Source organism: Vigna umbellata, chromosome 10 (assembly GCF_029865625.1).
Source record: "Vigna umbellata cultivar VRB3 chromosome 10, Vumbellata_1.0, whole genome shotgun sequence".
NCBI classification, from domain to species: Eukaryota; Viridiplantae; Streptophyta; class Magnoliopsida; order Fabales; family Fabaceae; genus Vigna; species Vigna umbellata.
In genome coordinates this window covers 16,978,668-17,005,847 of record NC_142174.1, presented here as the reverse complement: position 1 = coordinate 17,005,847, position 27,180 = coordinate 16,978,668, and the positions used below count along the sequence as shown (strand labels likewise).

The 27,180-nt window shown below is 31.9% G+C and overlaps 3 protein-coding genes across 9 annotated transcripts in view; 1 reads left to right on the top strand and 2 right to left on the bottom strand.

The window, feature by feature from the left end:
* Positions 1-9,489, bottom strand: part of LOC124842703 (Phosphatidylinositol 3- and 4-kinase family protein with FAT domain-containing protein) — a 33,866-nt gene extending 24,377 nt beyond the window's left edge. For 3 of the 4 annotated variants that reach the window (XM_088100602.1, XM_088100604.1, XM_088100603.1), the window contains exons 1-12: positions 9,069-9,489; positions 7,473-8,188; positions 6,287-6,412; positions 6,119-6,204; positions 5,368-5,476; positions 4,042-4,137; positions 3,488-3,550; positions 3,339-3,398; positions 2,627-2,695; positions 938-1,019; positions 180-232; positions 18-83 (exon numbers count right to left, since the gene is read on the bottom strand). In XM_088100602.1, coding sequence (XP_087956728.1) covers positions 18-83; positions 180-232; positions 938-1,019; positions 2,627-2,695; positions 3,339-3,398; positions 3,488-3,550; positions 4,042-4,137; positions 5,368-5,476; positions 6,119-6,204; positions 6,287-6,412; positions 7,473-8,188; positions 9,069-9,126 — 1,584 coding nt within the window. In that variant the 5' untranslated portion in view covers positions 9,127-9,489. The remainder of the gene's footprint in view (positions 1-17; positions 84-179; positions 233-937; positions 1,020-2,626; positions 2,696-3,338; positions 3,399-3,487; positions 3,551-4,041; positions 4,138-5,367; positions 5,477-6,118; positions 6,205-6,286; positions 6,413-7,472; positions 8,189-9,068) is intronic. The other variant, XM_088100605.1, reaches the window with a different exon arrangement.
* Positions 9,490-21,460: 11,971 nt separating this feature from the next.
* LOC124842705 (WEB family protein (DUF827)) lies at positions 21,461-22,786 on the top strand. Its single transcript, XM_047319255.2, is given in 3 exon segments — positions 21,461-21,737; positions 22,015-22,473; positions 22,475-22,786. Coding segments are annotated over 3 exon segments (615 nt in total). The 5' UTR covers positions 21,461-21,614; the 3' UTR covers positions 22,508-22,786.
* A 474-nt stretch (positions 22,787-23,260) lies between these two features.
* On the bottom strand, positions 23,261-25,639 carry LOC124842708 (transcription initiation factor TFIID subunit 14b-like). Of its 4 annotated transcripts, XM_088100950.1 has the most exons (7): positions 25,512-25,628; positions 25,310-25,402; positions 25,070-25,158; positions 24,759-24,980; positions 24,266-24,453; positions 24,051-24,172; positions 23,261-23,593 (listed from the first exon to the last, which is right to left on the bottom strand). In XM_088100950.1, the coding sequence occupies exons 1-7, from the start codon at positions 25,542-25,544 to the stop codon at positions 23,498-23,500; spliced, it is 843 nt and encodes a 280-aa protein (XP_087957076.1). In that variant the 5' UTR covers positions 25,545-25,628; the 3' UTR covers positions 23,261-23,497. The 4 variants fall into 4 exon arrangements, with proteins under 4 accessions (XP_087957076.1, XP_047175213.1, XP_087957078.1 ...); XM_047319257.2 differs by having other exon boundaries at positions 25,310-25,639; XM_088100952.1 differs by lacking the exon at positions 25,070-25,158 and having other exon boundaries at positions 25,512-25,621.
* Between the last annotated feature and the right edge of the window lie 1,541 nt (positions 25,640-27,180).

The following is a 27,180-nucleotide window of genomic DNA, read 5'->3' as shown; positions in this document are numbered from 1 at the left end:
AAGCCTATCCGTAGTACCTCATCTTCTCTCATGCCCCTTAAGGCTTGAGGTGGTGATAGATTGGAAGATGGTGAGACAAGAGTCTGTATAGATCCATGGATAGGGAAATTCATATTTGTGAAATAATACATGTGTTAAGTGGCAAGATAAAATCCACAGGCAGAAATTATTTTCATTACCTGAGGCCTAGGGGAATGCGCATGGGTGATGCTCCATATTATGGTCTTCATTCCTGAAAGTTGTAAGAAAAGTATTAAAAACGTATACATATAATAAAAATGTGTACATTTATGAGACATAAAATAAGGTGTCAAAAGCAATAAAATTACATGGAACATATGGCACTCCTAAAGATAAGAAACTAGTAGGGTTGCAACAGACCAAATTCAATCAGTAAATCTGACCAAAACCAATTCAAACTAGAGAAACACAGGTTCATTTGAATATTCGTATTAAAATGGATCAAAAGAGCTTGACGGGACCAACAACCAAATTAGGTAGAAGATCATTCAATCTCATCCAATGAAGGCGCAATCTTAGTTTTATTTTTTCTATTTTATTTGGATTTATTATTAATGGTTATAAAAATTAAGATATATATATATATATGAGTGTTTGTGTGCAGATGTGTGTGGCTATGTACGGACGTGTGCACATAATACCAAATTTTATCACTGTTTATTTTCTATAATATTCCATTTTAATAACTAGAACATAATAAATAAATAGAATAAAAAAGTAACAATTTGACGACTTGATCAGATTCCAACCATTTAACCAAGTTGATTTGGGTCAGGTAGGTTGAAAAAATTCAACAGCAAAGATCTAATCCATCCCAGTTACAATTAAACACGTTGGAATTCATTTTGTCAAACCTCGTTCAGCCCAAAACATGATCACCCTTAAGTGCAACAGAAGGTTTAAGGATACAAATTACCCATCACTAATGTTTTTATCAAATGTTTGCAATCATTTACTTCCTTTGAATGCTCTACAGGAACTTGCAAAGCCAAAACTGCCTGCAAAAGAAAGGACAACATCACACAGAGCCAAAGACAAATGTTGATCTAACCATCATTAAAAACAACATCAATAGTAGCAGTATTTCAACTCAACATATATTATCAAACCATAACTATAAACAATTATGTATTGTCATTTCACAAGAAAAAAACTGGACTCTATAGACACTAGATTTGTAAACTCCAATGAACAATTGGCTAACATATTCACCAAATCTCAAAGAGGACAGATGATCAATTATATGACCTATATGTTCTAACTTAAGAGAGAGTGTTATAGTTATAGAAATAAGGATATATGACCTATATGATCTAACTTGAGAGAGTGTTATAATTATAGAAATAAGGATTTGATCTTTTATAATATACTATACTATACCATATTTTAGTCATATCTCTAATGGATGTGAGATCTCTAACCTACTTTCTCATGCCAGTGATCAGACATTTCAAGCGTGGGACTAGATATTTGTTAATGGTCTAATAGCAAGTGGTACAATAGGTCTAAAAAACCACATTAGGATAGATTCTAGTGTCATCTTAGACTTTAAGCCTAATACAACCTCAGAACCAGTTTGCAAAATAAGGTTTATACCCACTTATATACTATACTTCAGTCATATATCTAGTTGATGTGAGATCTCCAAAACATCTCTTCATGCCAGTGAATGGAAATCTAAAGCATGGGACTAGATATTTGTGAGGAGATGCCCTTGAAGGAGAGAGCTCTCCTATTTTTTGTTCTTTTCATTCTATTAAATAAAAATCCTTTCTTTTCTTTCTCGTTTCAATTCTTGGTTCCTAACACTATTACACAAAACCAAGTTACAAAGTGAGGCCTTCACCTGCTTGTATACTAAAGTTTGGCATATATCTAGTTGACATGGGATCTCCAACACAAAGCAGCACTCTTTTTTCACACTAGAATTTCCAGTCAATTACACAAAAAATAAAGGACAACCCCTCCTCACTTGGCCAAAATTTTTATTTAAAACCCACAAATCCCAACACCCACTAATCTCCCTTTATTATTTCTTTTAAAATACACTTGATAAGTTTGTTTGGGTAGTTCAGTCTGTTGCCCAACAAAAGGTGAGTTAATAGAAGTTGCAGACATGATCACATCAATTTGTACTAGAGGCAGGAAAACAAACCGATCTGGCCTGTTTAAGGCATATCTGCAAAGACCGCATTTTAATTGGATCCAATGTCCACAAAATAAATGGCTTTCTTCTTGAGTCTGTATATGCTCCACAAAAGTCTGTTTGAGGATATATTTTAAGCATCATATCCTCATCTCTTATAAACAAGAATGAGCAGTTCATTTAAATCCCCCAATATTCACTTAAAATTGCTAAAAAAGAATAAGTAGTCTCTCCTTTATTTCAAAAGTAATTCAAGACGGATAACTGTTAACCATCAAAATTTATTTCCTTTCTCTACAAGTGAGTAATATTTCATTGTTTATTTCCAAAAAAATGCAAAAATAGCTCAAAACAATGCAAATCATGACAATCTGACGCCATGCCAAATGTGAAGATATAAATATCTAAGTGCCATTATATAGCCTGAAACAAAATCACAAACAGAACTTTTATAATAACCTGCACAGGGAGTTCAAGCTTTGATCTCAAGGTAGCACGATCCTTTCCTTCCTCACCTTCCTCCAAAAGCTATAAAAAAATAGCAGTAAATCATATTACTAAAAGATTATGAAGATATGCAGTAACAATTACCCACAGATTCAAATTAATAAAAGTAAAATGCAATGAACTGTAAACATTGTGAGACAAATTAGAGATTACTGATCAACCACCGGAGAAAAAAGGGCTCAGGTGGTAAACCAACTCATTATAATTATGCACAATTATAATGAGGCAATAGTTATGTTGGAAATCCCACATCGACTAGAGATAAGGCCAAATTATAATATATAAGTGAGGTGCAAACCTCACCCTACAAGCCGATTTTGTGGGGTTGAGTTAGGCTTAAAGTCCACTTTCTAATATGGTATCAGAGCCATGGTTAGAGCCTATCCTAGCGACTTCTAAGTGGGCATTCTATTCTTCTATTCCACCCGCTATCGGGCCGTTATCGGACCACCCAATTTCTACTATCACGCACGAGATGTCTATACCTCGGCGTGAAGGGGGTGTGCTGGAAGTCCCACATCGACTAGAGATAAGGCCAAATTATAATATATAAGTGAGGTGCAAACCTCACCCTACAAGCTGGTTTTGTGGGGTTGAGTTAGGCTTAAAGTCCACTTTCTAATAAGTTAAACACGACATGGAATTATAAATTGACTCAAGTAACCTGGGGAATTGTCCGTTTGAAAGTACTGAATTTCCCAACAAAAGCATCCAGAATGCGGCCCTATAAAACAACATAATTATCATCAATGCGATAAGTGAATGAAGTAGAATACAAAATTGCAAAAATCTAGCATATATCAAGCAGCAGACCAATAGAATCCTTGCTTCATCTGTAGATTGCTGATCAACCCCTTTCTCAAAAATCGGTTCCACCTATATAAAATAGAAAGAAAACAAGATTTCAAGAATTTAATCAGATAACAAATCCTAATTTTGAGCAAAGGAGAAGACAGAAATAGAGGTTAAATTTTGCATGTCATGTTAGAAGTAATGATGGACAAATAATAACTTTAAAAGAAAAACACTCTGGAAGCAAGCAAAATAAGGTATTATTTAAGAAGAAATTAAAAGATATAGAAAACAATAAATAGTCCAAAGAGAGAGAAGAATAAAAAAAACATAGCGAAAAATAAAAATGATAATACAAACAAACACCCCGACTACATGAGAAACAGTTAGTCAGGCCCTGAACTCCTAAGCTAAAGAAGGCAGCACCCTATGTTTTAAATAATTCAATATGAACATCACAACTAATAGTAGTACTTCTACAAAAACCCTTGGAGCTAATAGTAGATCAAGACAGAAATTGGAAAATTAAACCAGAGAATAAAATTAACTATATTATTAAGAGAAAGGATAAGCACCAGATTCAACATCAAGCGAGCACAAGTGGTGTGGATGCTCAGTGATAAAGAAGCATCATGCATATTACTTGAGAATAAGTAAATAATTCGCGACAGCTGCAACCATAGAGAGTTCAAATTAGCATGATCACGTCTAGCAGAAACCTTGTCAATTAAAAATATTTGCAGAAACAATTTCTCACAAATTCTATCGACTATAAAAATAATAGAACAATGATTTATATGTAGTTCAGAAGTATTTGGCGTAAATTAGGGAACAAATGTATAAAAAATAACTATGTATTGAACTCCAAGGAGACACTGCTTTTCATTTTAGAACCCTAGAAATCCACCTGCTAGTTTTCTTCTGTTTAAATTAAATGTAGAAACCATCTTTGTATTCGTAAACTAATTAATATTCCTTTCTTGTTTTCCCTAAATTAATTGTTAATTTATTCCCACTATTGGAGTGTACATCCCTTTCTTGGTGAAACATTAGCTATATATGAGGAGAAATTTAATTAAACAGTAGAATAAAGGAAAATTGGACTAACAGATCTTATAATCCAAAATGAAACTCAAACTCATATCCTAAACCCTAAAAAGAAAAAACAATCCAACTAGGCCAGGCTTTGAATCTTTCTCAATATCCAACAGAGAACCCCATTGGACTGGCCATTAGCTAACCATCACTAAAACACTCATAACACTACTTTATTCCATTTAAAACAATAAAACATTATCCATGAAAACATTCATCCTGTCCAATTAAACGCATCAAATTCACATTTGCTACACAGAAGCAAAAAACCTTCTCTATTTTATTCTACACAAAACACATAATTGTTCCAAATTCTCCACATTATATGGCTTGCTGAATTACTCCTCCCTTCTTTACTGCTGGTCAACTTTAATTTTTAGTTTCCAACGTATGTTTGGTTGAATTACTATATGGTTCCAAAAGTTATTTTTATTTCTTTAAAAAAAGGATATAATTTGTTTAAGAAAAACCCTCCTTGTAGTCCTTGAAAGAATAATTTGGTCCCCAAATGAAACTTTTTGACATCAAGAGTCCAAAGTTACTGTTTACTGGGACCAAATTATAGTCAATGTCAAAAAGCCATAATTAGATGACTAAGTTGATGTCCCAATCTTCCAATGACCAAATTGATATTTAAAAAAAGATTCCACAAATAATATATAGTTCTATGTTATACAATAGTATTAATCATTAAATAACTGTTTAAGATGGCATGACATTTGAAAGAATCCAATTACTATTCTGCATGAAATTGCTTGAATAACAGACATCTCCTGTCTTAAACAACGTGGAAGAAAATACCATACCTGTGATAAGGAAAGATCTTGCCGAACATGATGTACAATCTCTGCCAAAAGACTATAAGCCAAGGGTCTCAATGTCTCAAAGCATGCCCTTCCAGTCCCAACTAGAACCCTAAAGTTTGAATTATATACAACATTAGAGAACATTCAACAGAGTTGTATAAATGTTCAGATTTATTTACTCTGACTACTCTAAATTCTTAGTTCCCTTTTTAAAATATTCTACTTCATGACAAACATGGATTTATCCATTTAGATCCTCTACGCATAACTCAAAAGTTATACTTTGATCTAGGATCTCAAACATCTAATATTGGAAACACAAATTAAGAACTATTATCTGAGAGGCTACAGGAACATGGATAATAAACGACCCAAATTATGACTCTCAATACAATTGACAGATAACTATCAGATGCAAGTACAGTTCATACAGTTTAATCCTTCTTTACTCAACAAATACACAAGTGTACTTTCAGAAAAATTTAAAACCATCTAGTTTGTACTTTGACTTTGTCAAAAAGGAAAACAGAATCATCAAATGGTTCTCTGGACAAATATGTAATTTGACAGAATAATAATGACATTGGTTTTAAAGTCACATTTAAGCTAATATAGTAGACATAACTTAACAGCCACTCGACACTTAAAAGTTATTCATATTTCATGTAAAATAGTACTGACAGGAGTCCCTTAATTGGACTCCATCTAAAGTGTATCTGCATCAAGATCTCAGAATAGGTCATCATGTTACCTTTCTTCCAGTAGAGTATCTATAAGAGGAAATAAACCTCTCCTGAAATCTGTTCCAAGGACATGTTTCAGAGATATCAATAGCTCCTGCATCCAACATCTTTGTCTTTAAATCAATGAAAGAGAAATCAAAACAGGAAAAAAAAAACAAGAGTAACATCAGTATCACCTTTCTAATGGATACAGAATCAGAGCATGTAACAAGCAAATTCACAATGCTTTTACATATACTTTCTTCATGCGGCCTTATATAATCAGCATAGCTCTTCAATAAATAAGTTAAAAAGGAAACCGTCTGCAATAAAAATAAATAAACTAGTGAGTGTATAATTATATTACATCAGAAGAAGAATTAGTTAATGAATGGGGCTTTTCATATTCTCAATTGTACACCCCAAAATAACTATGATATAATAGAATATATATATAAATACACACACACACACACACACACACACACACACACACACACACACACATATATATATATATACATAATATACCCACAGGTGAACCAAATGCCAAAATTGACCATCCTCAAGGTGTCTCTTCCACCTCACTTTTTCTCATAATCACTATCGTTGAAAATCTTAAAGGAATTCCAAAATTAACAAACGACCAAAGAGATGCAAAAGGTTAGCAGAAAAATTATGAGTAAAAGAATCGTCTTCAATAACTTCAGTTGACTAACTTGTAAGCTAATAAAATTTAACTATTCTGCAGATGAAAATTGAGGGTACCATAAAAAGGATGACACAACAGCTAGATATTTAAGGAAACAACTGTGGTTATTTCATTTGAAAATGTGGTCTTTACAATTTGTCATATATGTTCTAAAATGCCCTCAACAAATGGAAATATTTGAGGTCATTGTTTTCTGATGCAACTAATATGTTTTCACTGATAACTACAAAAATGACACCTTGTTTTAGTTTAGAAGGAAATAACAACAAAAAAAGGTTGTCTTCACCATTTCTTTCCCAGGAGTTTGTAAATAGGGAACACAGTGAAAATAATGTGGCACTTTTTTTATTATTAGTGAAAAAAAAATAACAGAAAATTAAAGCAGACAGCAAATAAAACACCAGCTTTATTTCCCTAGTGACTGGTAGCCAATTTATGCCATGTTATGTGATAGGTGTTGAAAATTCAAAATCCAAGTAGTTGGTGCTCATGACGGTCATGGAGATCCAGAGGATTTTGATGTCATCACATATCTCATAAGCCATACTGAAATATGTTGTGCTATTCTTCTAAGTACTAAAAATACTAAAATTTCAACTTACTAATATAATTATTAATAAAATCTAGGGGAAAAAATTTACCCAGCCTTCATTATTACCATAAACACCTACCTTAACCTGCGCACCCTTGAGCTCAATGAAATGAGTTTTCAAATGAGGAGGAACCCTTTCTGGGCCAGGAACTGATATAGCAGCAACCATCAATGGCAATAATTGAGGAATATTGGCTTGCACAAGACGACTGTATAATTGAAACAGAAACATCACCACCAGTGGACTCTCTGTAACTATCTTGAATGAGCGCGTACTTGGATTAAGCTGTGAACCAGTTGCAGTGGTGGTGTTTATACCTTGATCAGAAAGTGAAGTCTCCATGGGCTTGACATCTTCCCCAATCATTGCCATGTTGTCAAAGAAATGGCTAACAGTCAGTTTAAAATTTTGGTAAATCTTGCAGACAAAATCCAGAAATGGCTGGACCTCATTCTCTAGAGTTGGCCTAAAGTTCCTCAAAAGGTCAAATATTATACGAATACAAATTAGGCCATTCTCTTCATTATCAGTGGTAAGCACTTGCATGGCAACCTTCAAGAGGTCCTGAACAAAGGGGCGGAGAACTTCACTGTGTGGAAGTCTATTCAATATCTCAACTACAATATTCCGAAGTTTGTGCTCTGGATTGTCCACAAACTGTGGCTTCGTAATTTGTAGCAGTATCGCCGAGAATGCCCTGAAGTAGCACTTTAGAAAATTCAAATACTCAGCCGTGTGTGCAATCTCTAGACTGTCCCTAACCTCCATCACCATCTGCAGCCTCCCTGGAATAGCTGTTTTCAACCAGGGAAAAACATTTTTTAAGAAAAAGAAAGGGCTAAATGTCAAAACTATATAAATCTGGAAGCAGTTAAATGCCAATACAACACAGGTATAGTTGAATCCATTTTCCTACTGCAAAAGAACGTGAAAGTAAGCACCAAATGTCAACAACAAAAACAGTGAGCGCTTAATTGCCAATACAACAGGCATATTGGAATCCATTCTCCTATTGCAAAAGAAAATGAAAATAAGTGCACATGTCAAAACAAGAAAAAAAGGATGCATTTAAATGCCAGTACAACACAGGCATAGTTGAATTGAATCCATTTTCCTACTGCAAGAAAACACGAAAAGAAGTGTAAAATATCAAAACGATGAAAACCGAAAGTAATTAAATGCCAATACAACAGAGACGTGGTTGAATCCCTTCCTACTGCAAGAGAACATCATAAGCACCAAATGCCAAAACGACGAAAACTGAAAGTACTTAAATACCAAAGTATGGCACGGGCATAGTCAAATCTTTTTCTACGGCAAGAGAACATGAAAATAAGCACCAAATGATAAAACAAAGAAAATAAAGGCATTTAAATGCCAATAAAAAACCGGCACAGTTCAATCCATTTTCCTGTGGCAAGAGAACACGAAAATAAGCGCCAAATGTCAAAAGAGCGAAAATTGAAAGCACTTAAATTCCAATACAACACATGCATACTCGAATACAATTCCTTACTGCAAGAGAACATCAAAACAAGAAGAAGAGAGTGAAAGCATCCAGTGTCTAAGTTTCCGCCATAACGCAACCTTTTTTCATTTCAATCCTCTATCAAACAGTAAATATAGCACACAAAATGATAAATAATGATTGTTGCAGGAAGAGTGAGAACATACGGATGTCGGGCTCCACGAGATGACGAGAATGTTGTTCGAAATTCTGAACAGGACTCATTTTGGTACTGTATAAGTGAGAGGGAAATCAAAAAAGACTCGAACCCTAGTTCAATTTTATGAGAGAGGAACGATTCCGAGTCTAAAACGCTTATACTATGATTCTAACTCTAGGGTTCAATGAAGTAACGCTAACCCAAAGGTTCTGCGAGCAACCTAGAGCAGACCTCTCACTCTTGCAATTGAGAGGGAGTGATTTAAACAGAACTGAGAGGAATTGGAGGGTTAAAGAAAGAAGAATTTGCAGCAACTATGAATTAGAGTGTAGAATTTGCTAGGTCTTTAGAAGCAGCATTGAGTGACAGTACGTTCCCTCCTCCTCCTTCGAGTGTCGCGTTCTCGTCCTTCTACGGGACTCGACTTGCCACCACCGAGAATTGCACTCGCTCGACCGGGTAGAGCTTTCGTTTTATAAAAATGTCAATTACAATTTTACCCTTGGAAAATTGTTTCTTTTAACTTAAGTTTAATGTCATCAGATTTTATATTTGACTGAATTTTTATTTTTACATATTTTATTATTTTAATCTTAAAATTGTACATTGGGTTTGTTAATTCACTTAGGCTAATGTGAAATCACTTCTAGTTTTAAATTAATTATGTATTTGTTTCAACTTGTGATGTTTACGGTGTGTGAACTTTTTTATGTAGTATTGAATTGTTGTCCAACAAGGGGTTTTAGTGTGTTTAAAATGATACATGTAAAAGATACTATATTGTAATTAATTAAATAATTAATGCACATAATATACCTTCTTACATCAAATATTTATTTGAGTTTTGAGTTATATTAGGTTGATCAGTTTTGAGATTAATTTATTCAGATATTATTCATATTTATCAGTCCAATTCAAGACCGCATGTTTGCTTAGTAATCATCCAGGCTCGGTGATCTGCTATTCGAATCAATGTTTAACTTATCTGAGCTTGCACATGGTTGGTCGCCTTGTTTGGTGGTAAGCTAGACTTAGTGTCGTGCTCACCGATATGATGTTTGACTATCCTTACTGGTATGTGTCCAATCTACTTGTTTGTTGGTCGAACGGGCTTAATGACTTGTACTCCGAACAATGGATTGACCATCTCAATTGGTTCATGGCAAAACGACTTGTTTAGTGGCACTTGAGTTTGTTGGTTAACCAATCAAACCATAGGTAACCGTTCGAATTATAATTGATCGAACGTTGTATAACTTAGAAGACAATCATACCATACAATGTTATACCTCAAAAATATATATTTTATTTTATCACTTAATTTTAATAATTTATTAATTTTATCACTTTCAATTTTGTAAATTTAAAAAGCTTTAAACTTTGCTTGTCTTTGTCATTTAAATCTAAAATTGTACATATTTTACTTACTCACATTCACATGACGAAAAGAATATGTATATAACCAATGTTTTCGTTTAGAAGAAATTTGAGAAAGAGAAATATTATCGTGAAAAGAAGATTAAATATAAAACATAATTTTGTACACAAAATTTATTAAAATAATAATTAGTATATTTTATCTTAGTTTATATCATAATTTTCAATCTATTTGATTTATTGACCACCAAATATCTTTAAGGGTTAAATATGTTTTTAGTCCCTAAACTATTGGCCGTTTCTGGTTTTCGTCCCTCTTTCAAAGTAAGGTACGATTTGGTCCTCATTCTTTAGAAAAACGTTCGTTTTAGTCCTTAAAATTTTGTTTTTAGTCATCGTTTTAGTCCTCAAAACGTTCGTTTTTTTGACTAAAACGAACGTTTTTTAAAGATTGAGGACCAAATCGTACCTTACTTTGAAAGAGGGACGAAAACCAGAAACGGCCAATAGTTTAGGGACTAAAAACATATTTAACCCTATCTTTAATTTACTTTTTATGATTATTAAATAAACAAATCATTTTTAAATGAGTACATGGTAGGAAATTATATTAAATATTTATCAGTATGTGTACAATGAAATAATTTTACTATATATTAACATGAACAGGTCAAAACATTTTGATGACTTATACTTATAGTGATTAATTTTTAAAAAAAATACCGAATTATTAGTTATTAATAGATAAAAAAGGTATTGAATTGTCTTATTTACGTGTTTAAATACAAAAGTAATCTACAAAAAATAAGTAAAAAAAAATAATGTATAATAAATAGTAGTCTATAATTGTGTTAATAAAAATAAATATTATCATAAACGGTTGTTGATATAATTACAATAATATTACTCAATAAATAAAAAATGATATTATAAATAATTAAAAAATCAAGAGTCATAAATGATAGGATATTGAACAAAAATTTTGATTTTGTTTAAACTCCCTCTCAAACTGGTGGTGACATGGTCATACCAAGTTTGTCTTTTAATAAGTTAAATATTGTATGAGTGACAAATTTAGCCAAATAGTCTACAATTTGATCAAAAGTAGGAACATAGGTCACAAGTTACTTCATTTTGTAGGACTTGATCACGTATGTAGTGCACATCTATCTCAATGTATTTAAACCGTGCGTGCATGACCGGATTAGAAGCAATTGACTTGGCACTTAGGTTATCACACTACAAAATTGGTTTTCTAAGCGTTGGTAGTTTTAGCTCTGTCAGCAAATATCTAATTCAAGTTACTCCAGTTGCAAGGTTAGTCAGGGCTTTGTATTCTAATTTTGTGTTTGATCGTGACACTACCTTTTATTTTCTTGAAGATTAGGAAACAAGAGTTTCTCTAAGAAATACCTGCCATTGAATTTTTGTCATCAGTACTAGTTGCCCAATCTGCATTAGAATATCTCATTATGTTAAGATCATTTAGGTTGTGTTCACTTTGGGGAGAGGATTTGGGGGAGAGTGAGTAGATGAATTTGAGGGTAAATTTTTTGTTGTTTATTTTGAGTAGATTTGGAGGTAAATGAGAGTGGATTTGGAAGTAAAGTTTGTGAAAATTAGTGAGGGATTTGATTAATGTGACAAATAATTTTTTTTTAATTGATAGAAATTGAAAATTACCAAAATACCCTTAGTAGTAAAAGTAATATAAAATTGTAATTGTTAATATTATATATAATTGCAAAAATTATTATAAAAAGAGAAAAAATAAATAAATTTTAACATGACAAAAATTATATTATTATTATTTATTTATTATTATTATTATTATTTATTATTATTATTATTATTATTATTATTATTATTATTATTATACAAGGGAAAAATGGATAATTGAGAGCAAATACCCTCAAATATCTGTTATCAGCGAAGATGGAATTAAGGAGTCAACTTTCAAATCATCACCTCAATCTCTTTGCAAATACTTGGAAATGAACACACATAATCTCGCTAATCCATCCGCACAAATCATCATAAACAGTAAACTCCTTTAAGCGAACACAACATTAAGGGTTTTATGTGCAGACATGAGTTCATTGTGTCTTAAAGATATATTATAATTCTTTTTATTCCTTGTATGTGATCCATGATAAGTGTGCTCATGTATTAACTAAGTTTGTTGATAGCAAAGGCAATGTCTAGCCTTTTGTTGAACAAATAAGCAATGCACCTTGTTTGTACAAAGTAACATTGGTCATTAGTTTTCCTTTTGTAGTGAATTGTCTACCAGCCTCCATTGGTATTAGACAGGCTAAAATTGTTTTCATGTTGAACTTCTCCAGAATATCTTTTATGCACTTAGTTTGCCTTAGTTACATTCCACTATTTCATTATAGCTTGATTAGGGCTTCCTTAACATTTCCTGGTTCTTTGTCATTTTCACAAATCTTTGTCAAGATTGACCAAGATCTTCTTCATTTGTACCAATGTTGGTATCACCTGTGATTTCTTCCTGATAACTTATAGCATTGATGCCAAGTTTAAGAGTATTATTGATAATGGTACTTACCGAGTAATTAGGAAGTAAAATTGATATAGTTAATTCTTTTAAAGAATTTATTGTGTCAATGAAATCTTCATGAAAAGAGAAGTGCTTCTCATTGAAAATCACATGTTTTGAGATGAAAATTCTCCTATAAGAGTTAATGCATTTGTATCCTTTGTGTAAATTATTATAACCAAAAAACACATATCTAGTTGTTTGAATTTGGAGCTTATTTTGATTGTATTGTTTGAGACAAGGATAACAGACACAATCAAAAGGTTTTAAGTTTCCATAGTCAGGTTCTTTCTTGTAAACAAAAGTTGAGAAGGTTTCCCACCAGTAATGTAGGGGCATTTTGGCTTGTGCTAACTGGGTTATGATTTTATTTTTGCTTTAAGAGAAAATATCATGTGAATCTACAAAAATCATCAATAAAATGAACATAATATTTGAACTCAAATGGAGACAGAATTGGAGTAGGACCCCAAAAATCAGTATGGATTAAATTTAAAATTTCACTAGGATGTGAGGAAGAGCCTTTGAAAGATAACATATACAATTTTTGAAATTGACAAGCTTCACAAAATGTGAACGAGTCACTAGATCATGTTTTCACATTGCATTCCTTCAAAACCTTTTTTAGAACTTTATTGTTGGGATGTCCAAGTTTCCTATGTCAATTTTCTTTAAGATACATGTAAACATAAGAGTTTTTATTGTCACATAGTTGATACAAATCATTTTTAAGTTCCCCTTTTAGAAGAGCTTTTTTTGTCAGTTTGTCTTTAATAAAACAACAATTTATATCAAACTCAACAAGAATATTATTGTCAGCTGTTAATTTTGAGACACTCGACAAATTTTTGGTAATTTCTAGAACATAAAAAGTATCATGCAAATGAAGATTATTCAATTTTGTTGATCCTGAGGTCATTACTTTTCGTCCTTCACCATTACCAATAAGTAAAGAATTATTACCATTATTTTTACCAAGTTCCTGAATTTTGTGACTTTGGTGAGTCACATGGTTTTTGGCTCCACTATCAAAATATCATTCATGATCTTGGCCTTGTTAGGGTGAAGCCACGAATACACCGTGCGTTCCTTGTTCTTCACGGTCAACAGAGGAAGTTTTTCCCTGTATAAGACTTATCAAATCAGTAATAACATTGTATAACAATGTGATTAATCCTTTTGCATACCTTGCATATTGGTTTAGACATCTCACCTCTTCCTCTACCACCTCTCATGTTTCTAAAATTAGAACCTCTCCAGTCACTTTGGGATCCAAACCTGTTGCCTCCAGACACATTATTGGAAGCAAATTTTGTAGAGGCATTAAGATTAAAGCTGCAAAAACTATTGAGTTGATCTAATCGACTTCGTTAACAATTAGGTTTGTAATTCAACTCAACTTATGTTAATCTTATCATAAAGTCTGATAACCACGAGATTGTAATTAGAATCCAAACCATTTAGTGTCTCAATGACTAAATCAGAGTTAAAAATTGTTGAAACTACCAGCTTTAGCTTATCACTAAGGTTTTTTATCTTGTTAAGATATTGTTCCAATGCTCATTTTTGTGTGTTGTGAAATTCATATTTAAGATGGACAATTATGAATCCGGTTTGTGCACCAACAAGACTTTGAGCTTCATCCCAAAGTTGTTTAAATGTTTCACACTTAAGTAATTTAGTTGCAATGTCAATTGACATGAAATTTACTAGCCATCTTAAAATGGCTTGATTTGGGCTTGTCAATCCTCATAACTAGGATTGGTTATCCATAATGAATTGATTAATACATTCTATTGTGTTTAACATATAAGCATCAAATTTATAACCTCTAATCACTTGTAATATTAGAGATTTTCATAGTGGATATTTGTCTCTCTTCAACTTGACAAAGATTGTAGTTAGAAGATCATTTCTTTGGTTGGTAAAGAATGATATGATTGTTGTGATTATGGATCAAAAGCTTTGATACCAAGATAGAAAAAATATATTGAACTGTCTGATTTGCATTAATCATGCATGTGTTTAAATACAAAAGTGGTGCACAATAAATAATAACATATGATTGTGCTAATAAAGACTCATACTATTTAATCTTATGTTGATGAATGTTTACAATAATTACTGTAATATTACACAATAAATAAAAATTGATATTATAAATAGCTAAAATCGATAGGATATTAAACAAAATATTTTATTTTGTTTAAGTTTAATATCAATATTTACAAAAAAATATATGTAATCAGGAGAGATTTTGAAGCACGTGTACTAAATAAAATAAATTGATTTTAAACTTTCAAAATTTCATATAATCTGACATATTAAATGTTACAATGTTTTTCTCGATAAAATGTATATAATTTATTATAATTATTAGATGGTTACATTATTTATTACTAATAATAATTTTTAATTTTTTATATACATTTTATTTTATTGAGTAGCTTCATTTAAATATTACTTAAACATCAACTCCATGTCAAATATTAAAAATATAAGTTAGAACTTTTAAGATCAGTGTAAATAGGAAAATAAAAGTTTAAGTTATTTAAATCTTGATTTTTATATATAAGACATGAATGTATATATACAAAGAGGGATAACAAGTGATAGATTTTTATAATATCATAAAAAAAATATCCAAACACACTCAAAATGAAAAAAAAAAAAAAATCACCCAAATGACTCACTCTCATATGTAAAATAACAGTCCTGATAGAAATGACAAATATAGTTCTCTATTTTACACCTTCACTGGTCATAGTATCCACTTTATCAAAATCATGTTTCTTAAATACATTTATTCAGGTTAAGTTAAAGCAAGGCACATAAATAGTTAAACATAAATTTTATTTATCGTCTAAAACATGTGACTTGGCTCGAGAAAAACACTTCAAACTAATTATAAAACGAATTATATGTATTGAATCATAATAAATTCCCAAAAAGTAAATCATCCTTGGGAGTAACACTTTATTATAACCTATGAATAACATTTATTGTCAAACTACCAAAAGTTGTGGTGATGCCTAAAATAAGTTGATTAGAGTAAGTTAAGATAAAACTTTGTCAATATAGTGGTTATAGAGATTATCTTAAAAGATTTTTTAGATAACAACAAACATGTCTCTCACAAAAGCACATGTGTTCCATTTTTTGTGTTGAAAAGTAAAACAAAAATTCAGAAGTGATATAAAAAAACAAAAAAAATACTAATCTCATTTAAGATATAGTAACTTTTTTATTACACTTTTTCTCAATTCAAAACAAAATAATTTGAACATAATATACTTTGTAAATAAAATTTCATATAAATTATACTTCAATATAAATAAGTAATATTACTACAAAATAAGTCTAAACCTACACCAAAAACCACCACATGCCTATGAAAATAAATTACTCATAAATAATTATATCCATAGCCATTTGAAAGTAAATAAATTTAACTACTATTAAATTATAAATAAATATGTCTAATTTGACTACTCATGTGACATTTCGAAAGGGTTAATGTTACCATATATGCAATTCTTCGATAGGATATTTCTTGATCAACACATTATGAGTCTAATGACCTTTAACAGACTAAATTATCGATTTAAATATAGGGTGAAACAAGCTTAATATTCTCATTGAAATAACTACGGGTAAGTTTGGGTAAGTTTCTCTCTAACCTTAAGGCCTCCATTATTACAAGTACATCACAATATATAATAAGTGTCAACTAGGTTACCGTGTTGGCACTCAGGGGACATTCAGGGGAGCTCATTGCTAAACATGTTGAAACTTGTTTGAATAATTGGGAGTTGAAGCGAGTCCTTAGTATCATTATGGATAATGCTACAGCAAATGATGTTCGAGTCCAGTACATCAAAAGAAGGATGTTATCGTGAAACTATCTTGTCTTAAAGGGAGAATATGTTTGTATGCATTGTTGTGCTCACATATTAAGTTTGATGGTGAATGATGACTTAAAAGAGATCAAAGATTCAATTTCAAAAATCCGAAATGCAGTTAAATATGTGAAATATTCTCCCGCTAGATTTGCTATATTCAAGGCATGTGTTGAACAAGAGGGAATTTCTTATAAAGGCATTGTTTGTCTTGATGTTGAAACCAGGTGAAATTCAACTTACTTGATGTTGGAGGCAAGCTTGAAGTACAAAGATGTCTTTGTCTTGCTAAATATGCAAGATAAGAAATTTGGTGCTGAAATGGCCAAAAGTAATGGTGGTGTGCCACTAGAAGAGGATTGAGAATATGTGAGGTCTATTCTACCATTTTTAAAGATGTTTTATGACTCTACCCTACGCATTTATGGTTCTTCTTATGTCATCAGTCATATGTATATGAAAGAGGTGTTTGGAATTGGTAAAAGGATTCGACAATATTTTGAGAGTAGTGATGAGAGCATAAAATTGATGGCAATGAGGATGAAGGACAAATATGAAAAATATTAGGGAAATCCTAATGGAATTAATATCTTATTATTGATTGTTGTTGTGCTTGACCCTAGGAGTAAGTTGAATTTTATTAATTACTTCATTGACTACCTATTTGAATCTAGTATGGCCAGTGATTTGAAATCAAAATTATTGTCATCTTTAAAAACACTTTATGAACAATATCAAGGTATTGAGGAGGGTTCTCAAAGTAGCCAGCAAGAATCTCAACTAGATGATGATGATGATGATCTCATGGCATGAGTTTCTACCTAAGAGCTACAGGACGTAGATTTGATTATATATGAGAGCTTGATAAATATTTGAGAGAGGATCTTGAACCTTATATAAAGTCAGTTGAGCTTGATATTTTACATTGGTGGAAAGTCAACTTGACTAGATTTCCTATCCTTGCGAACATGGCTCAAGAGGTGTTAGCCATTCCTATCTCTACAGTAACATCAGAGTGTGCATTCAGTACAAGAGGAAGAGTGATTAGTCCTTATGGTAGTTGCCTAACACCTAAAATAGTGGAAGTGCTTGTTTGCACACAAGATTGGTTAAAATGAACACCTTCCTCTATACTTTTTGATGAGGATCCTAAAGAACTTGATAAATTTGAGCAATGTGAGATTATATAAGAAATTTATATATTTTTTAATTTATATTTTAAGTGTTCAAAAATTATGAAATATTTCATTTATTTTTGTAGAAATAACCTCTCAAGATGAAGTAGGACTTTCAAGTGCTGCTATTAATTTGGATGATTAAAGCTTTGCCACAATTTGTTAGTTATATAAAGATTCTCTAGCAAGACCAAGAGGTGCTTCTAGACCTGCAGCTGTGTTTCCAAACAACCCTTTTGATTTCTCGGGGATGGCTGGTGTGCTCAATGTAAATCAGTACCTCTGTTTTGTTTTTTCTTATTTGTATCATGTGTATGTCTGGTATAATTCTATTTCTTAATAACTATGGCTTGTTAATTGTTAATTTTTAATGATGTTGTGTATGTTTTCATGCATTTTATGATCGCATACCATCTTATAGATATTGTTGATTTTTACGAATTTTTGCTTTTACATGTCTTGGTGGTTCTCTGGATTTTGAGCGTCTGGGTAATGCATAGATGCAGGTAACTATTATGTAAACTTCTTACTTATATTTTTTTCACTAACTTTTACCAGTTGATAGAATATAGACTATCTATGATAGGATCCATCTATGTCTGCCATGCTTGAAAATTTGCTAATCCATCAAATAAAGACCAGCTTGAAGAAAGAATGACACGCATCAAGGAGGATCCATCACTAAAACATATTTTGGAGGAGATAGAAACCGGTGGTCCTGCGGCTATGATGAGGTTTAGAAAAGCTAAAAATATATTTTTGTTGTCTCACTATTTTGGCATTTCCATATTATTTTTTACTGTAATATGTTATGTCAATTAGCCTCCAAAGTGGTTCTCTTTATTTTAGGTACTGGAATGATGAAAATGTTTTGCGGAAGTTGGGATAGGCAATGGGTCTCGCAAATTCTGGAGACTAGTTTTAAATTTCAAACAATATTTGCATAGTAATTGTTTGTATTGTTTTTAAGTTTTCTAAATTAATTTGTTATTAGATAGTTTAAAATCAGATTTTAGAACTAGTGCAGTTTTATTAATGTAATTTTACTAGTTAGTGTTGTAGTTTGTAGTGTTGTATAGTTAGTACAATTTTTGGTTAACAATTAGTATAGTTAGTAGTTCAGTTCAATTTATATTGTACTTTAGTACAATTTAATATAGTTTAGTACAGTTAAATAAAACAAAAAACAATTCAGTTTAGTTTGTCTGAACTGTTTTTTAGTGCAGTTTAGACAAACTAGTTTTTAATTCAATACAGTTTTTAGTTCAATACAGTTTTTAGTAGTGCAATACAGTTCAGTTTGATTTGGCCACCCTTAATTAGATATAGTTTGGACCTAAATTTTAGGATTATTTTAACAATTCTTTAATGTTACGTTTTATTAGTTTTCCTTAATTATTTTATTTCAATGTTATTATTGTGATTTAATTTTTTTTGTTTATTTCATATTCAACATTTTGTAAAAAATAATTTTCATTCAACATAAGTCCTAGACATACAAGACATTTGTTCAAGTGAAGCTTCATCACTTAATCAAATCCTGTTTGCCAAAATAAACTTGAGCGAGCCTTGATAACATTTAAGTAAGGCTTGACCTTAATCATTGAATAGAATTTAAGTAAGGAATGATTTTAATCAATAAATAAGGACCATTCACGTAAGTAATTATGATGTTAATGCTTGACTTGTAACCCTTACATATTTGAGTTTTAAGGAAAAAATTTAATAGCCTAGATGTTCTAAATTTAGAATTAGAGAACAAAGAAAAATAAGAAAAATCATATACATAAAGCTAAATTAGTAGAAACATCATGTTTCACTTTTAATCTTTTGGTATATTTTTTTTAATATTTGGTATAAGTATTAATTCATGAGTAGTTAAACAAATTATTGTTTAAGGTTAATATTGTTACATTCATGTAATTTTTTTTTTCCTTTTCAACAAAATTGATTAATTATTTAATTGTTTTCCCTTGTTTGTTTTTTAATGTTTGTTTGATCTTATCAATCAACTCATGATTTCATAAATTTAATCTCATGAATACATGATTTTAAAGGAATTACGTCCTGCACCCTTTCATCTTTCTTCATGCACTCATCATTAATGTAAAATTCCAAGAATATCCTTGGAAAATATTTCATTTATCCCTGACCTTTTCCCACTCTATTCTTCTTTACTGTGACGTTGGTGATTTGTGTTGGTGGAGTGGTGCCTGCATTGAGTCAATGTGGTGCGCAAAATATGTTTTATTCACTCATATTTGTTTTGGGTTTAGTTCTTCTTTCGTGTTTTTTTTCCCTTTTCACGAAATACAACATATAGTTTTTTTATTTATTATTATTTTTGTTTCCCAATAATACATTTATGTAACCGTCTCAGTCTTTTTATACATAACTATTAAATTTTATAAAAATATAATAATATAAAGTTTTAACCAATTTATTTTTCTAAAACGGTTAAATTAGTATGAAATTTGTAAAAATTGTTCAACCACCAAAGATCGATTCCTCACTTATTTTTTACAACAACAGACTTGTGCAAAAAAGGAGTTTGGAGACATTAGGTTTTTTCAAATTAAATCCTCACCCCATATGTCTTTCCTTATTTCCAACAGCTCAACAAATAAATTAGAAATACAAAAAAATAATTCCACGTGAGCTGTCAAATAAGTAGGTAAAAATAAAATAAAGAAATAGTGGGTAAAATATCATTTCTTTAAAGAAAAACTCTTTCATGAGTAAAATAATATATTTAATCAAGAGATAAATACAATATTATTTGAATATGTTTGTTTAATATTTTAATGAATACGTCTAACGGTTAACACTCACTATTTAACTAGAATAATCTATTTATCTTGTCAATATTATTAGGCTTAGAAAAAAAAGGTCCAAAAGTTTAGAATGGTCAAATAATCCAAAGAGAACTTAAAATTAGGTATTAACAACAATAATCATAAGAAAAATATGTTTAGATTGAAATATGGAAGTAGGTCTAACTAGAGGGTGTTGGATACCTATTTAAATAGCAATTTGGACGATGCACTCGAATGATAAAACTCTCCTCCTTAAGAACACGAACGTGCCAAGTATTATTTTCTTTCTGAAAATGTTTTAAATGGGCTCCACTAATGCCTGAAATGGAACCAAAAAGAAACTATATGCTATCAAAAATTTCGATATCATACAGATTGAACTAACTAACTAAACTAAACTATGAGGACAGTTCAACCACCCTTGTCAACTTCAATTAACGAAATATCAGTGAAGTGGACGCGAAGAAAAGAAAGGTTTTGTAATTCTACTAATTTTCTTTTCAAGTTACCCAATTATTACACCACCAAAACACATTACTAATGACCCTTAAGATTAGTCCCTTCATCTGTTGTATTAAATGGACCTTTGCCTTCACACATTCTCTCACATATCTTACCATCGTTATTACCAACTTTCTCATTCTATCACGGTTTAGTTCTACACAAACTGAGCACAACTCGGCAACTAGTTAGCTCAAGAACAAACATACATTCAGTAGGAAAATGGTGATCATGGAACGCACAGAGATTGACACTCGTGCCCCATTCAAGTCTGTCAAAGAAGCAGTTATGTTGTTCGGAGAAAAAGTGTTAGTTGGGGAAATTTATGCCAACAAGATCAAAGAGGTTCTCCCATTTCTCTTTCTACTCTTTAGTTTTCATGTATTTTCAGTTAATGAGAAATCTTTACAGACACAATAGTTAACAAATTTGTCATACATATTAAGTGTATTTAGATATCGCTAATTGTTTTCTCTTCCTGTATCAATGTATTTACCTTGGTTAAAATATTATTGTGCCTTTTAAGAACATGCATATAACAATTACCTCAGGATTGCAAAAGATGCGTGTAGTTTGTTAATTAATTTTTCTCGTGATCATGCATGTGTCTCGACTGATTAAGATGCAAGTTGAAGGGAGTGCACAAACCAGAGGTGGGGCAATGGCAGCTGAGCTGGAAGAAACAAAGCAAAGTCTTGAGGGAGCCAAAGAAGAAGCTAGCATGCTGGTTCAGCGCATCAAGTCCCTGAAGAAGGAACTGGAACAAACAAAGAAAGAACTCGAAGACACAAAAGCAAGGGAGAAAAGGTTGCTGCAGGGACGGGATGATCCAGAGATTGAAGACCTCAAGTTCATTGCAACCAATGTGGAAATCAAAACACCAAGCAATGAGGAGACAGTTGAGTTCCAAAGGAGAAGATATGTGAAATTCGCTAGTCCTCATGCACTTGCTCATGTGATTCCTAACAAGGGTGAATTGCTTGGGAGACCCCCTTCTGTCAAGAAGACTAAGAGGAAGCCACTGATGCCTTTGATAGGATGGCTTTTCTCTAAAAAGAAAGGAAGCCACGAAATTGACTCTCCCAAAGCCTGAAAAGTCCTTCTCACCTTCTTAGTTCCCTAACTTGCCTCTATTCTTCTCAGTTTTCCACAAACATGTGTTGGGTGCCCTCAGTTTCTCAGATTAATAATTACCCCTCGTTTTTTTGTTCTTTGTTTATGAGGCGAAAGTTGGCCCCTCTCAATTTTGTAAATTTGTACTTCTAATTTGCTTACTGAGCTGGCCTGCTTTGGACCTTGCTTGGTAGAACAAGAGCTTCTGGAACAGTATGAATTCGAACATGGGACAATAAAGTGCTTTTGGGTATATTGTATTCTGTATACTCAGTAACATATATCTACATCTACCACTTAGTTTTTTTTTTTGGTCAACAACCAAACACAGCACATAAATCTTTACTTTTTTATCTGTAGAGTCATAAGTCCCTTTATCCGTAACGAGTCTCAGCATACATTAGCCAAAGTCCACTACAAAAACCGACACAATAAACGTAAGTCTAAAAACAAAGTTTATCATGGAAGCATTTTTAACTATTTTATTAAATTTTAACTACAAATTAATTAAATTTTAAGAAAAAAGTATTGATGATAAGCACACGCTTATCATCATTGTTAGATTTAAGCTAGCCAACGATAAAAGCTTTATAATAAGTAATAATTATAAGTGATAAATAAAATTTTCACCGATGAGTCTGGAAAAAAAGGCCTAGGAGGTTTTCTGCTTGATACCAGGAAACACGTTCCTCCACAACAAAATTGTAATGTACATTTAAGTTAGATTTTTAAAGGATTAAACAGGAGACTAAATATAAATTTAACATAAAATATTATAATCATCAAAGTAAGACCCATACACATCTACAACCACATACAGACTTTACGCAGAAATGCTATTAAACATGTCCGTTATTCTAAAACTTTAATATTTTCTGCAGATAAAAAATATTCAACACAATCTACAACGAGGACTATATACATAATTATTCATCCTTGATTTTCCAAGTTTGACCCCAAAGGGGGAGCCCAAAAAATTATAAAATGAAAAATCATGTACATTCATAACCAGAGGGTGGTTTTGACAGCTGAGGTAGCCCTTCCACCAGACTTAATTGTCTTCGCAGCTTAACAATGTGAGCTTGCACCTAGGACATTGCAACAAAGTCAACAACTGTTAAAAGACTAAACATTTAAAATAATGCTTTCAAGCTGTAAGACAGAGAGGCCCACATGTGCAACTGCAGTAGTTAAGTTAGTGCTCACTTCATATGCATCCAAAAACAATGCCAAACAAATAAAACATTTAGTGAAAACCACGGACTAAATCATTAGGTTTCACCATCCAATAAAAGCCTTCTAGACTTTGTTAAAAGATTATCTTGATTAGTTGCATATCAGTATCAGTGAATTTAATATATTTACTTTCATATGGTAACCTCATAACGCATAAAATAATATTACTTTAAGGAACAGGAAGAAACGGCATAACATAGCATAGCATCCACAAGAAACTAATGTAGAATAAAAGCCACTAATAAATCCCTAGAATAAAGCTGCCAAGTTCAAGAGGCATGATAGAATAATTGAATAATAAACAATAACCTGCTGGCGTGCTGCTGCAAGTTTTAAGAGCTCATCCGCCTCAGAGAAGTTCAAGAACCACTGGCTTAGAGAATGATCTTTGGTGTCACCTCTCTCCTTGTCACTCATAGTATCAATTTGTACTGCATAAACCAAAATAAGGGAAAGCTTAAGGGTATAAGTCTTAAGGGGGAAAATTCGAAATAATGGTAGGAATAACATTCAAAGCAGAGTACCAGGACTTGGTAAATTCAAACCAGCAGGAAGCCTAGGCACATTAACAGCAGGATGATTCTGTATACGTGCAAGAAAACCCTCAGAGGGTTCAGGGAAAACAATCTCATTATAAGATTCAACAACTACAGGTTTTTTTGTAGACTGGGGGCCAGATTCATCTTCTGGATATAATTTCAAATGGTGATACCTAAAATATCGAAATTCATGAACATAAATTAGTAAAATAATGTGATCGTCCAAGTACCAAATCCAAGTAATCAGTAGAGAATAAGCCATCTATTTCATGTGTGACGTATTGCTCTTTCTCCTCTGAAGTCTCTTAAGTAAAACAAACTACTCAAGTAACCCTAAAAGTATCAGAAATCATGCTAAATAGCATCTCACATATTAAATCAACCTTCAAATTAATTCTTAAAATGTACTCAAATAGTTCGAGAACGAAATTGATGTTTATTCAATCAGAAAAATATGAAGACCTAAAAAGAAACTCACAAATCCAACTGTTTTTCACAGACATCACTGTGGAAATAGAGAGTGATGGCTATTTCAAATTCACCCCAACCACTTTCTGACAACTCAAACGGTGGCGACTCCACAACTCTAGTGGGGTTATTAAAACTAGGATGTAATTGAAACACAACCCGCTTAATCACCACCCCAAGATCTTCATTCGAAGCTCCGCGTACATAGACTGTCCACTTGTGTGACTGGGACCTGGTAGAAACGAAGGATTAGAGACTATAGCCAAATTCAGTGACCCAAGAAAGAAAAAGAAAAAAGACACAAACAGAGACCCAACTTACTCACTGGCCTTCCTACCAAGATAGAATGCAATGGTCCCATACACTATTGGGACACAAATTTCAACATCTTTGATCCTATTGTTCGCATTCTGAACCAAAATAAAATCTTTAGGGAAAAAACTCGGTACCCAAAAACCATAAACGTGGGAAAAAGAAACCAAGAAGGAAAGAATAATCCAGACCAAGAGGAAGAATGAGACAGAATTAGGGTTGACGAAATTGATGATAGAAGCTGATTACCTTCTTGTCTGAATCCTCAGATGGTATTGCGATTTTGAGGCGTGAGGGTTTAATGGCAGAAGCACCATCATCGGACAAATGCTCACCTTGTCTCTTAAGGGGTAACGGTTGAGAGTGAGACATTTGCCAATTTCAGTGTATTGTTTTGGTTTTCCAAAATTGAGAAAGATACAAGCCAGAAGAATGAAGTTTAGGGTTTTACAGAAATTGTTGGCACTCTTACTGCCCGATTCATACGACTAGACTATGCCTTGCTTGTTGATCCTCAGCAGTTGTTCGGTTTTCTTGCTTTACTCTTGAAAAAAAAAATCTGGAATGCTGCTAGCTCTATCTGCGTGACAAAATCCAGATATTTTAACTTTTAAAAAAAGAAATCCAAATTTTTTAGAAAAAAAAAAGGTGATGAAGAAGAAATAACTCATTTACGAAAATATATTAGAGTATTTAGTCTCAATTTACCTTTGGATCACTGAAAATAAGTTGTAGTTATATTTTCATTACACTAAAGTATATATAATTTTATTATTTTCATGAGTAATTAATTTAAAATAAAATAATAAGACAATTTATTTAAAAGAATATATATTTATAATTATTTAAAAGTAATATTAGTAGAAAACATATATTTTGATGATTGAAAATTCTTAATAAACAATAACTTCACTTCTTATTTTAGGATCATTACTCACTTAAGCTAATTCAAATAAAACATCTTTTATTTTGTAAAGTTTGAAATCTTAGAGTTTTCACACTTTTAATACAATTGTTTCCGGTGTATTTGTGACAATGATTTAAGAGTTAAGACGTGTATATGTTCTTGTAAAAAAATTCACTTTTTGGTGGTTCTTGGTTTGCAGCTAGTGGTTGTTTCATCTCAAATATAGAAAGTTAGAGATGAATGTTTACTTTGTTTAATGAGTTTTATGACTTCATTTCTCCAAACTTCTTCGTATTTCTAGGAAACAAACATAATTAGGATAAAATGAAGTTAAATAGTCTTTAGCTTAATTTCGAAACACTTTTATAAAAAATTCCAAGCACTTGATCTTTGTCCCATAAGTATGTGACAAACTCGAACACTTCAACCTTTCGGCGATGTTCATGCGTTTTTTTGTGTCCTCTATTGCCGAAGTCGCGAGTTTCAATGTTCTAGTGTAACGCGTTGGGTTGCGAATTGAGTTTTTTAGCTGCAACGTGAGACATAGTATAGATACAATGACATTGTTGCAGTCATTTGACCTCACGGGCATGATTCTCACGCATGGAAATTTCATCCTTGTCCCATTGATGATGAGCACGGCTGTGAAGATCGACAACATGTTCCTTTGCGTTCAGCTAATGTTTCACATGTTCGGATTGATGATTAGTTGAGTGCAGCTTCTTAGGGACAATGTGATAGTGCTGGAGATTTCACATTTGAATAGAGATACCACAGATTTATAATATGACAATGTGATAGTGTTGGAGATTCCACATTTGAGTAGAGATAACAGATTTATAATATGTGTAAATGCTAATTTCATTTTAGAAACTGATTTTGCAAAGCTAAATTAGATTAAAGTTTTCTTCTTAAAATAACATAAGCGTCTTGCGTTGGCTAAATGCGGTCATCAGATAGCTAAAATTGAATTTAGAAAACCAATACAGAGAAACTAAAAACTAAAAAAACCACACTAAATTACTCTTTCTGTTCTTTACCGAAGTTTTAGTATCTATAATAGCAATCTGAGTTTTAACTAACAGTTTCTGGTGTGATATATCCATTAGTTTTAGTCGTTTTTTTATATTAATATAATAATAATAATAATAATAATAATAATAATAATAATAATAATAGTAATAAAGATTATAAGCTAAACAGTATTCAAATA

What these genes read in the sequence shown, in the direction of transcription:
- LOC124842708 (XM_088100950.1), bottom strand. Translation starts at nt 25,544, where the DNA reads ATGAATCGGGCAGTAAGAGTGCCAACAATTTCT. An exon ending in TAAGAGTGCCAACAATTTCT is followed by an intron (nt 25,403 to 25,511) that starts GTAAAACCCTAA and finishes TTACCCCTTAAG; the next exon opens with AGACAAGGTGAGCATTTGTC. An exon ending in CTTGGTAGGAAGGCCAGTGA is followed by an intron (nt 24,981 to 25,069) that starts GTAAGTTGGGTC and finishes CGTTTCTACCAG; the next exon opens with GTCCCAGTCACACAAGTGGA.